The 12,046-nt window shown below is 44.8% G+C and overlaps 1 protein-coding gene across 1 annotated transcript in view; it reads left to right on the plus strand.

Annotated features, from left to right (window-relative positions):
• Positions 1–12,046, plus strand: part of CEP128 (centrosomal protein 128) — a 249,572-nt gene that overhangs the window by 21,219 nt on the left and 216,307 nt on the right. The window contains exons 4-5 of the mRNA XM_019518700.1: positions 8,403–8,529; positions 10,139–10,260. Of these exons, the coding sequence (XP_019374245.1) occupies positions 8,403–8,529; positions 10,139–10,260 (249 nt within the window). The remainder of the gene's footprint in view (positions 1–8,402; positions 8,530–10,138; positions 10,261–12,046) is intronic.

Genomic DNA, 12,046 nt, shown 5'->3' on the forward strand with positions numbered 1-12,046 from the left:
CCCCCCCCCCCCCCCCCCCCCCCCCCGTTTCTGTTTCCTGTACATCTGCCTTCTGAATCTCCTAATCTTTTCCCCAGTTTATTCAGAGGCTTGATTCGATTTGGAGTTTTTAATGCAGGCATGTCCAATATACGGCCTGCGGGAGTGCGCAGCCGCTGTGGCGGAGCTGTTCAGATCTGGTGAGGCTGTGGGCCCCAGATAACACCAGCATGTGTTGTACAGGCTGCACGCTATGGGGGTGGGCCCCTATGACCCCCTCACTGCATGGGCTGTTCCAGCAGCATGCAGACCCTCATCCTCAGCCATGCAGGCTACATTTGCAGGACATGGACCACCCCTCCCCCACGCCAGGCCTTTCCCCCTTGCACAGCAGTGGGAGAGGTGGCTGTCCAGGCCCATGCCCATGCCCTATATACTTAACTGCTTGCAGACCCCACGTAGACTGTGGGTGACATCCTGGCCCTTTGTGGACCACATGTGGCCTGCAGGTAGTCAGCTGGGCAGCCCTAATCTAGTCCCACCCCCTGCACAGAAAAATGATGTCCTGTTCCTAAGCCATACCAAACATACATACTTTCTGAAAACCACAACTTCCCTAGGCACATTTCCAGACCCATTTCATTGTCACTTCCTCTAACTGCATTGGTGTCAAAGGTCACGTGACACCACTTCCTGATGTGATACCACTTCTGGTGAGGTCTTTGAATATGGCTCGTTGGCCCACTGGGCAATAGAAAGTTCATGATCCGGTCCCACATTCGAAAAGGTTGGACACCCGTTTCAATTTGATTAGGATTTGGAGATTTGGCCTCCAAGTTGGGCTGAATCTCCTTTGAATCAAATCAGCTACCGAAGTGTCACATAGCCCTAATAGCTTTTGCTTCCTATATAGAAAAAGCCTCTCAACTTAAATAGTTATTGAATACTTGCTTTTTCTCCTTAACATGTATGTTGGAGAAGTGTTTATTGTCTTTCTGAATTTTTTAAGCAAGTTGCTTAGAATCATAGCTTCTCTCTCTCCAAAGGGGATGTGAGCCTGTCTCCCACTTGCCTGGCGAGTGCTGTAAGTACCAGGCTTATGGGTTAGGCAGGATTAAGGGCATCCTTCTTGTTGAAGGTGGATTATAAAGTGAAAAAAATTCAACAGTCATTGGAGCCAGGAGGATAACATGCAAGAAGAAACCAGACACTAGCCTAGTTGCAGCACTGGGGGCAAGGACCAGAATTTTGAACTCCTTCATTCTGAGGAGAGTATCCAACTCATTAGGTGATTGACAAGAAGTGAGTTTCACTCTCACTTGCCCCTCTTGGAGGAGAAGGTGATTAGAAACAGTCAGCATGGATTCACTGAGGATGGGTCATAAGTGACCAAACTGATTGCCTCTGTGATGAGATGACTCGCTTTGTGGATGTGGGGAGAACAGTGGGCATGATATACTTTGATTTTAGTAAGGCTTTGACACAGCCTCCCACAACATTCTTGCAAGCAAGCTAAGGGAATATGGGTTGAATGAATGGACTGTAAGGTGGATGGAAAACTGGCTGCATTGTTGGGCTTAAAAGTTGGTAATCAATGGCTCTATCTAGTTGCTAGCTGGTATCAAGTGGAGTGTCCCAGGGGTTGGTCTTGGGACTGGTTTGGTACACTTACTTCATCAGCAATCTGGACGTTGGGATGGTGTGCACCCTCAGCAAGTCTGAAGATGACCCCAAGCTTGAGGGAGTAGTAGATACTTTGGAAGGTAAGGCTAGGATTCAGAGTGACCTTAGTAAATTGAAGGATTGGATGAAAAGAAGTCTTGTGAGGTTCAATAAGGACAAGTTCAAAGTCCTGCACTTAACATGGAACACTCCCATGCACTGCTACAGGCTTGGGACCAACTGGCTAAGCAGCAGCTTTACAGAAAAAGACCCCAAGGTTAGAGTGGACAGTAAGCTGAATATGAGCTAAAAGTATGCCAAGAAGGCTAAGAGCATAGTGGGTTCCATTAGTAGGAGTGTTTCCAGCAGATCGAGGGAAGTGATTATTCCCCACTCTTCAGCACTGGTGAGTCTGCACATCTGGAGTACTGTGTCCAGTTTTGGACCCCCTGCTACAATGGCTGTGGATAAATTGGTGAGAGTCTAGTGGAGGGCAATGAAAATTGTTAGGGGTCTGGGGCACATCGCTTCTGGGGAGAGGCTGAGGGAACTGGGCTTATTTTGTCTGCAGAAGAGAAGACTCATGAGGAAATTTAATAGCAGCCTTCAACTACCTGAAGGATGGTTCCAAAGAGGATGGAGCTGGACTGTTCTCAGTGGTGGCAGACAATGGAACAAGAAGTAGCGGTCTCAAGTTGTATCAAAGGAATTTTAGGTTAGATACAGGGAAAAACTTTCCCACTAGGGGGGTAATAAAGCACTGGAGCAAGCTATTCAGAGAGGTTGTAGAATCTCCATCCTTGGATGTTTTTAAGACCTAGCTAGATGAAGCCTTGGTTGGGATGAACTAGTTGAAGATGGTCCTTCTTTGAGCAGGGGATTGGGCTAGATAACCTCCTGCGGTCGCTTCCAACCCTAATTTTCTATGGTTCTTTGATTCTCTATTTTAAACACTGAAGTCAAAGAGTTGTCTGTCTGGTAGGCATCTCCCCTTGAAGTGAATCTGGGTCGTTATGTGATGGAGGCACACTTAAGACTGCCTCTTGAGACAATGTGACGTGTGCTTCACTGAATGGAATGGGCTCACCCTCTTCAGTAAGGCTTTCCATTACCAGAATGGGCAAGATATGCATCTCCACAAGACATAGTTGTTGTCTGCCTGAGCACAAGAGTACCTACTGACAGAATGGGAGACGTGGGTTTCTTTCTAGCTAGAATAAAATCATATTTCTGAGGTGAGGTGCACATGTTTTGGGCTATTGGCAGCAAAGATTTAGACATCTTACCAGTAGGATAGGATCTGGGCACTAGTTTACAAAAGACTTGCTGCTGTCTAAGTATTACTAAATTAAAATGATCTTGCGCTGAAAGCCAGGAGTAAATTTTCAGTTTTCTAGTTCATCATAGAGACTGCCCAAAACTGTGAAACAATAATTTAATCAGTTAAATATTTAAGATCTACTGTTTCTATCTTACACTTTCTTGAATATGTTGATTGCTTTTTCAGCTCTGTAAACACATTTAAATAGAAAACCAATGTTTTGAATTCTAATTACTTACAAAAAGTCTTTGTTCATGTGTCATTTGCCTGAATCTTTCTTGCTTATGCAAATGTAAATCTCAAGTAAATTCTTAGAAGTTAATGGAATTACTTCAGCTTTGCACAACTAGAGCTGAAAGCAGAATTTTCCCAGTGCTGAACACAGTTGCTCTAGTTATAATTCAGTGAAGGAGTGGCAGGGGCAAAGGCTTTATTGCACCTTGAATTCCTGTTATATATGGGGTCCATTTTGGCACCAACCCTATGCTGGAGCTGCATCAAGATTGTTTTGACTTGCATTTGGGTGTTGTCCACACATTGAGGTGGCCATTGGAAGTCAAACTACTATCTCTTTAAGTCTCTAACTTTCTGATGACTCCTCTGTTCCAGGACATTGTGAGAGGTGTTAGTACAATAAAGCTATTTACCACTTCTAATGACAGAGAGCCGGTTTGTACAGAGGCTAAAGGACTCTTGGGGTAAAGGGCTTTGCTATGCTTTGGGAGTGTAACATAGAGGCGTAGGCTGCTGGAGAACTGGGTCTGATATTTCTCTTCAAGGGTTTTCATCATATCTTCTAAAGGGTATAGCTGTTTTGATAACATGATCTTAAGGAATTTTCCATAGAGTTCAGATAATCTTTGTGTTTATTGTATTTGATGCAATCTGTTCTTGTGGGAGTGGTGGTGGTACTCTACAAATACTAATTCTTTAGGTGACTTTTTAATGTTATTAGCAGGGAACCTGGTTTTTCTCTGTTTAAAAATCCAAAATTCTCTGATTTAAAAATCCAAAAATTCTATTATTTAAAACCCCCCAAATCTGTGTTTTTCTGTGAGTAAAACAAAAGCCCACTCTATATAATATTTAAAATACATACATACACACAATATGTGTATGTATCAGTTGAACACAATGCTTTAGTGATATATTTACAATTTTAAAGCAGTTTGGAAGCCTACCAGTACCTCAATCATAATAAAATAAATTCTAAATACCTATATCTTTTGGCATTTAATTTTGGTTTTTTATCTTAGAAAATCAGAGTTCCCCCCTGCCCTCTGCTCATCAGGATGCAGGTCTAGCTGCAGCTACCCTCTCCAATGCTTTGTGGTGCTGAGCAGCCCTAATATGCTGGTGCCCTGCCCATACTGGTGTCCCTCACTCCTGACCCACAGTCTCATCCCTGCCAGTGTCCCTCCTCCTCTCCCCAGCCCATCTGGTGCCCCTCAATCCCAACCCACAGCCGCCTGGCCTTGGCAGTGACCCTCACTCCTGACTCTCAGTTCCCTATCCCCACTGGTGCCCATCACTCCCAACTCATTGTCCTCCACCTCCTGTCCCCACCAGTGTTTTTCACTCCTGACCAACAGCCTCCTATCCCCACCAGTGTCCCTCACTCCTGACCTGCAGTCCCCATGCCCCCCGACTTGCTGGTGCCCCTCACTCCCAACCTGCTTCTCCTTGCCTGCCACCCCCCAGTGTGCAAGGAAAGGGATGGGTATATGGAAAAGGCAGGGAGTGGGTATAGGCAATGCATTGGGGAGATGAGGGAGGTGTAGGTGATGCATGCCCTCTCAGATTTCTGCACCAACAGTGAGGCACAGGGCTGCAGCCTGGCTGCACCAGTACTGCGAGGAGGCATCTCTGTGGCCTAGCAGGTGGGATAGGGTGTGGGAAGGAGTGGCATGCTGCCAAGGTGAGGCACCCCCTGCCTGCCCTACAGCAGTGATGGACACAACTCTGTGCCACTTCTGCCACCACACTTCACCTTGGCGGCCATGGCAATGCGAAGCCCCCTCCCATGCCAGGTCCTGCCTGCTGTGCCCCAGAGGCGGCTCTTGCCCAGAGCTGGTCCAGCCAGGCTGCAGCCCTGCACCCTGCTGTGGGTGCAGAAATCTGGGGGGCCTGGCCCACCCCTCACATTTTGCCTGTTTCCCTGTTCCCCTCCCCTCCCCCCCTTGCACCCCCATAGACTTGCATGGAGGGAGCTTCTGTCTACCATGCTGCCTGGCTGCTATGTGCATGTGTGCAAATATGCACGTTGCACCCCATGTCCCACTCCCCCAGCCCCTTGCAGGCTGAAACTCGGCCAGCTTGCATGGAGAAACCCACCGTTTCCTGTGTTTGTCTTTAAAGCAGAAAATCTGCATTTTTCTGAGTTAAACTGAAAACCTGGATCCCTGGTAATTAGGAGCTGAGGGCTGCGTTTAAGCTCAAATGCCTTGTTTTTATGTTTCTTTTGTATAGAAAAGTCTGATTGCTCATGGAGTGAAAATCCTGAAACATTTTCCAATGTAGGGAGTAATATAGCAAATTTATGCCTGCATGCTACTTGCGTATGGTTTTTAGTCACAACAGCACAAGCTACTGATCATCTAGTAAACAACATAGCAATAGCTACCATTTGCTGCCTTTTCATTACAGTAGCAGATGGCAGGATAAGAAAGAACTGCAAATCATAATATTTCACTCTCTTGTTTTAATTTTGTACATGTTTTTACTTAAAAATAGAATTCACATGACTTCACAGCATTTAAAAAAGCCTGTAAAATTACTTTTAGTTTCCAGTAGAGGAGATGGGGAGACCAGAGGTTTTTTCTACATAGAACTGTAAAGTACAGGAAACTCCTCAAGGTATTGATTTGGACTTTTGTTGAAAGGAACTCACAATCTCAGTGAACACATGTGATCTGCTTATTTTTTCTCATATATATTTTTGTTACTTTCTTAAGACTCACCATAGCTATATCTCTAGACACATGATTTTTGTGTGTAGCAGCTGTCACCAGTGACATCTTCTGAACAGTTCCCCAATAGAATGACAATGGTGGGCCCAGTGAAGACCTTTTAGAGCTTGCCAGATACGCCCTGAGTCGAGATGAATAACAGTCTTCTCCCAAAACTTTTCACATTGTACGTGTATTAGTACAGTTCAAGGGTCTCCAACTTGTAAGCCCCCAGGGACCACACCAACAGGGGCATCATACCACATGGGCTACATCAGGTAATCCATAGGCCACCAGGTTCCATAGACACTCCTCCACACCCTTCTGCCTATGTGGGCATATCCTTTCTTCCCCGCACTGTGCTGGGTGCTCCTCCACTGCTGCACCTCACAATTAACCCTTCCTGCTGGATTGTGTGCCCTTGTGGGCACTCTGCCACCACTGCATTGGGTGCCTCCCCACACACTGGTACCGTATGTGGGCATGACCTCACGCTCATTCTCCAACCCTCTCTGTGTGGCCTGGACTCACCCTCAGCTCCGTCCACCATGCCGCAACATCCTAGTCCCTGGGGTGAGGGCAGAAGTGGCAGCTGGAGGAGAGAAGGGGGAGCCTGGAGACTGGCTGCAGTGTGGGGAAGCAGCTGCTAGATGAGTGTGGGGGCCGCAACTTAACCTCTCAAGGATTACCAGTTGGACGGCATTGGGATAGCATATTATTCTGTCCATTTTGGGATAGCATATTAAGCTCCACATTTTTTTGGATCTCTGAGACTTGCATTCTACGCTATAGGACACTAGCTTTTCTCCTTAAGCTCAGCTAAACCCTGTAGAAACATTATATACCTTAATTTCACTCATTTCTCCCGTAGTTCTCTTGAATTTAGAGACAGAATCCCAGTTTATATCATTTTGCTGATAGCTAAATATAAGTTTGGCAGGTTGCATAGCTTGTAGAAATAACAATTGTTCCCTTCCCAGACTTCCTACTAGATCCATGCAACAGAACACAGTAGTTTGAACATTATCTTAATGGAGGGCTTTTCTATTATGTAAAATTGATGTACCATTTTCCTGTATCCAAAATCATAGCAGGTGCTAAGTACCAGCCTCCATGACAAACATGTCTCATTCCTGTCCCCATAGGCAGATGAGTCCACAGGGTTGTTTTTAATTCCTATTTTTCTCCCTGGGCTCTTACAGGTTAATTACTTGGAGGATGACCTGGCAGGTAGGTTGCCCCAAGGAAACCTTATGTAGCTACAGACATGGCTACAGAGCATGTACAGTAACTGTCATATTACTGTGGGTTTCTGGGCTGTTAGATGGTCTACTTTTTACATGTGTGGAGAAACAGGATAGTCCAGCTACATTCATGATACCTTTCTACTGTTTCTCTTCCTTTGTGGCAAAGTCAAACACTGCAGCACAAAACATGTTGCAGAAAGAAAACTGTACAATAGGGGTAAGTCAGTGTTGTTTTAGTTTCTGGATGAACTTGATATTGTTTCTATGACATCATTAACTTGGGCAAACGTAGCTAAAATATACTTAAGCTTCTGTAAGGTACTTCCTTTAGTAACACACAACAATATGATGATAAAAATTAATTAGTGTGGTATGTATGAATTGGCCCAATAATGGTTTTAAATGATAATGCTCTCAGTAAGTATAAATAAGAATAATCATCTAATGGGAGTTTTTTCAGGTTTGGCCTTACAGGGATTTGTTCTTTTGCTGATGGTATTCAAGATCTTTTTTTCAAGAATCTGGAAGAAAACACTACTGGTTTACTAATTTGCATTTGCATGTTTTTCTAGAAAAGATGAAGATTAATATTCGAAAGAATGATCTGGTTTGGGTAATGCTAAGATCACGTGAACAACGTGAATTTTAATACAGTTGAATGCAAGGTCATATTTCTAGGGACCAGGCAAATATCTATGCTGAAACCTCGGCTTTCTCTGCTTAAAGACATGCTGCGAGATTCCCTGGAGCATGCCTACAAGACGGGAAAGCTGGGCAGTCCTAGGGCTTGAGGGGCCTGATTCTGCACTGGAATTCCCAGGCTGTGCAGGACCAGCGCCCTTGGGCTGCTGGAGAATGTCATCCATTGTCCCACAGCATTAAGAGATGGGCCAGTGGGTGACCTTTGTTTCTCCCAGTGAAGTGGATCAGCTGTGCCAGGCGTATCCCAGCACAGCTGATCCACTTCATTTGATGTCTGTTTTTACCCTTTGTGTTTTATTTATTTATTTACTTTAAGAAATTGACATCCTGTGAAGCTGTCACCCTTAGTACAATGTTTTATCATGCCACAGAGAACTTACTGTACACGACAAACCACCAAAAATAGTATTCTAGACCTCAGCAGTACTTGCTTTAAATTTTCCATACTTTTGCCTTTGTTTTTTCAAAGAATGTATTACATTTTATATCCATGCCCTTTCACGCTTCTATACACATATTTTACTGGTTTTATTTTATTTGCAGTTAAAGGAGACTTTGGAAGAATCTATAAGTCAGTTAAGGAGTCAACGACTGTCCAGGAATTCTGGAATGAGAAGTACCTCTCTTTCAAGCTTATGTACAAGTGACCTGGATGGTGAAGCAATTGCTGGTAAATGTTGCTGTACATTGATTATATCCCAGAATTCATTTTTTTTATTGTTGCTTTAAGGCAAAAGAGCAAAGACGTCATATTTATGTGCGTGCCTAAACAAAAAGGGATGGGCATCAAAAGATATAACCACTATTGTTTCAACAAGATTCAATTTTGAAATCTGGCTGGCCTGCATTGAACAAACAGTTGTTTAGCTGGTGAAATCTAGTGTCTTTCAGAAGATAGATGTCAAAAGAAATAACTCCTAATGGCTTGATAAGAGTGCTGAATCAAACATCAGATTTTTTCTGGGGAAAAACTGTTTTATTTGGAGGCAGTGACAAAATGGACCTTCTGGTTTAGTGTTCACAATGCTTACCAGTAAGGAGAAACCTGGGAGGGGCCTTACAAGCAGCTCTCTAGAGGTTGTTTCTGATGTGGTGCCAGGCGCTTTAATTAAAAGTGCCCATGTGTCACATGTACCAGTGGCACAGCGTACCTCCATGCTGTGAAAATGGCACTGCTAAAACATGTTCAAAGTACACTGAACATATTTTAGTTCAGAGCACACCTCTGCCATTTTCTCAGTGTGGAGGTGTGCTGCACCGAAGATGCACTGGATGCGTAAGGCTGCTAGAGCACATCAATTTATGTGCTCCAGCAGACTGTTAACTGGATTTCTAGCACATCAGAGCAGGCTCCCTGCATATGTGTAAGTGCCCACAAACGATAACTTACTGATTTTACTTTCAGTGTTTGTGGTCTTTCTTCCTGGAAGCAAGTGCTACTTATCCCATTGGGATGTTTATAGTCTTCCTTTTCCTTATTGCATAGGCCTTACCTTTCTTGTCCAAGAGCTTTGAAACAGTTGTCATTAAGTAGTCTTTAAAATTATAATAACTTTTTATAAAGACAAAGCTGGTATTGGCATAGAACTGACTTGTGCTCTTCCTGGGTTTTGAACAATGTTTTGGGAAACATTACAGGCAAGCTTATTTAAAATAAATAAATAAATAAAATAAAAAGCTTCCATAAAGCAAAAAGCAGTGGCTCTCAACCAGGTTGCCCTGGCACACTAGGGTGGCACAAGGGCCTTTTAGGGGTGTAGTGGTGCAGGCATCTTGGGTGCTGCCCCCGCCACTGCAATGAAATGAAACTCCCCCAAGTGCTTTGTGTAGAGTCAGACCAGGAAGGGCTATAGCAGGAGCCTTTCCCCCTGGCTGTGGCAACACCTTGTTTGAGAGCAATTTAGGTAAGCTGAGGGTGTGCAATAGTGGTTCTCTACCAGAGTGCCATCAAATTCAAAAGTTAGGGAGGGGTGCCCTGATTCTAAAAAGGTTGAGAACCATTGTAATAGGGAGAGGAGGAGGGTAAACTTGAGTAATGAAGGGCAGAGACATAAAAACAATTGTATTGTTGTATTGATTAACTTCCTCTAGTTTTATCATATTATTTTTCTGGTGTGTTTTGTGTGTGTGTGTGTGTGAGAGAGAGAATGTTTTTTTTTTTTGACTCCCCTCCATCCCTCTCCTGCTCTTTCTTCCTTACCCTCTCCAAAAAATATACCCCAAACCAAACTCATGCAGTTATGTCTTTTGCTTTGTTTTTTATCTGCTACCGTGTAAAGGGAGTCGCCATTTCCAGCCTACCTCTCCTCTCAGGGATTATGGAGACTCACGCGGTACTAGACGTCGGAGGTCTAGATCTGCTACTGTCCGGTTTGTTGACGAGACAGATAATTTGGACCAGGTACTGAATACTAATAGGGCATTTTTCCTAAGTTCTGAAATTTAGAACTTGTATTTTGGCTGCTGATATGCAGTCCCTTTCAGTGCGTCTGCCGTTACTTGTGAGTTCAGTATATTGCCAGTGTTTTTGAAGAAAATAGTCTGTAGCCCCCACTGATATGGTTTGTTCACTTTGCTCCAACCTCAAAATGTCAATTGTGTTGGAACTCTGTAGCTTTGTCATTTTCTTTATGTAAAGAGTGAGAGAGACTGCAAGGCCATATATAAAAGTCTCGCTATTTGAAAAATCTCATTACACTGGACTCATTATACTCATTGCATGCACTAATTGGCTCTGGTGATCATGGGGAAAAATATTTAAAGAATACAGCATATGGAAGATTTGATTAAAAGCACTTACCCTATGCTCTTTGTGCTTTGTGGCTGTTTAAACAACATTAATATGGAATTTTAAAAAACAAATCTTGTTTCCTAGCAGACAAATCTTAATTCCATCTGTGCAAGCATCATATATTTGAACTCACTGCTGTTCATTGCTGTAGCTTTTTCCAGATATCTACTTAAAACTGGGGCCTGTAGTATGGTCAGAAGACTAATAATTCAGCATGTCTGCAGGCCTTTGAGGAAAGCCTCATGGTCAAAGCTCTCCTGCCAGCCAATTTCCTTTGATATCAAAGAGCTTGCTTGAGTATGTCTATTCAAGGTAGTGCTGTGCTGAGACGCACTGTGTTTTCTTCACGTGTGCTGTGTAGACCAGTAAGCTCTGCAGAAAAAAACTTTTTGACCCATTCTGCAGCAAGCTGTTATAGCTACACTGTATCCCGTTCTAAGCCTACCAGCCCTGGCATGTTGTAGCACAGAGGGCACATGAGTAAGGCTACATTGCTGGGCAAAAACTGTGATGCTGTAGCTACATTGTAGCAATGTGCTCCCTCATTATAGTGTGCTGTTACAGCAACCTAACAGCTAAAAATAACCGTGCATGGCCAGCGCGCCACAGTATGGGCTGTTATTGTGCCATCATTTAGTACTTCCAAAATGAAGTACTAAATGATGGCACAGTAATAACAGCGCTATATGGCCACATATAGATGTGCCCATTGCTGCTTTTAATAATTGTATGTGAGATAGCATAGGATCACTTTTTCTTTTAAGCATGGGGCCACTTTTTGTATCCAGCTTCTGTTTTCACATGACTTCATACACATAGATAAGGGGCAGGCAATTATTTCGCATGTAGGGCCACTTACCAAGTTGTGGCAAGCTGTCAAGGGCCCAATGGGTAGCCCTACCTCTTCACAGGTGCCCTAGCCCCCTTGCCACCATCTTGGGACAAATGTCCCAGGGCCAGTACTGGTGGGGCCCAAAGCAGAGCTCAGGCTGGCAGGGGTCTGTGGAGCCAGACTGGGCTGCACCAGCAGGGAGACGGGGGAGCTGGCTCAGCTTCATAGAGCCCCTGCCAGCCGGGACCCTGTACCCCTGCTGCCCTGCTCTGGGCTCCGTGGATGCTGGCCCTGGGACATGGGTGTGGGCCCTGCTGCTGTACTTGCTCACTCCCAGTGTCTCCCCAGCCCTGTGGTACAGGCAGGGGGCAGCATGCAGCCCCGACCCCCTGCTCACCGGCAAGGAAGAAGCTGGTGCTGAGTGCAGGGGAAAGGCAGCCCCTTGCCTGCCCCGTGGCCCACACTCCTTGCTGCTCGCAGCCTGTGTGGGGCTGTTCTGAGAAGGCACAGGCAGCCCCAGGTGGGCTGCATGAGGCACTGGCTGTGGGGCGGGGGAAGGGCTGC

The sequence above is a fragment of the Gavialis gangeticus genome, unplaced genomic scaffold (genome assembly GCF_001723915.1).
Source record: "Gavialis gangeticus isolate Ggan-Ray unplaced genomic scaffold, GavGan_comp1, whole genome shotgun sequence".
NCBI lineage: Eukaryota > Metazoa > Chordata > Crocodylia > Gavialidae > Gavialis > Gavialis gangeticus.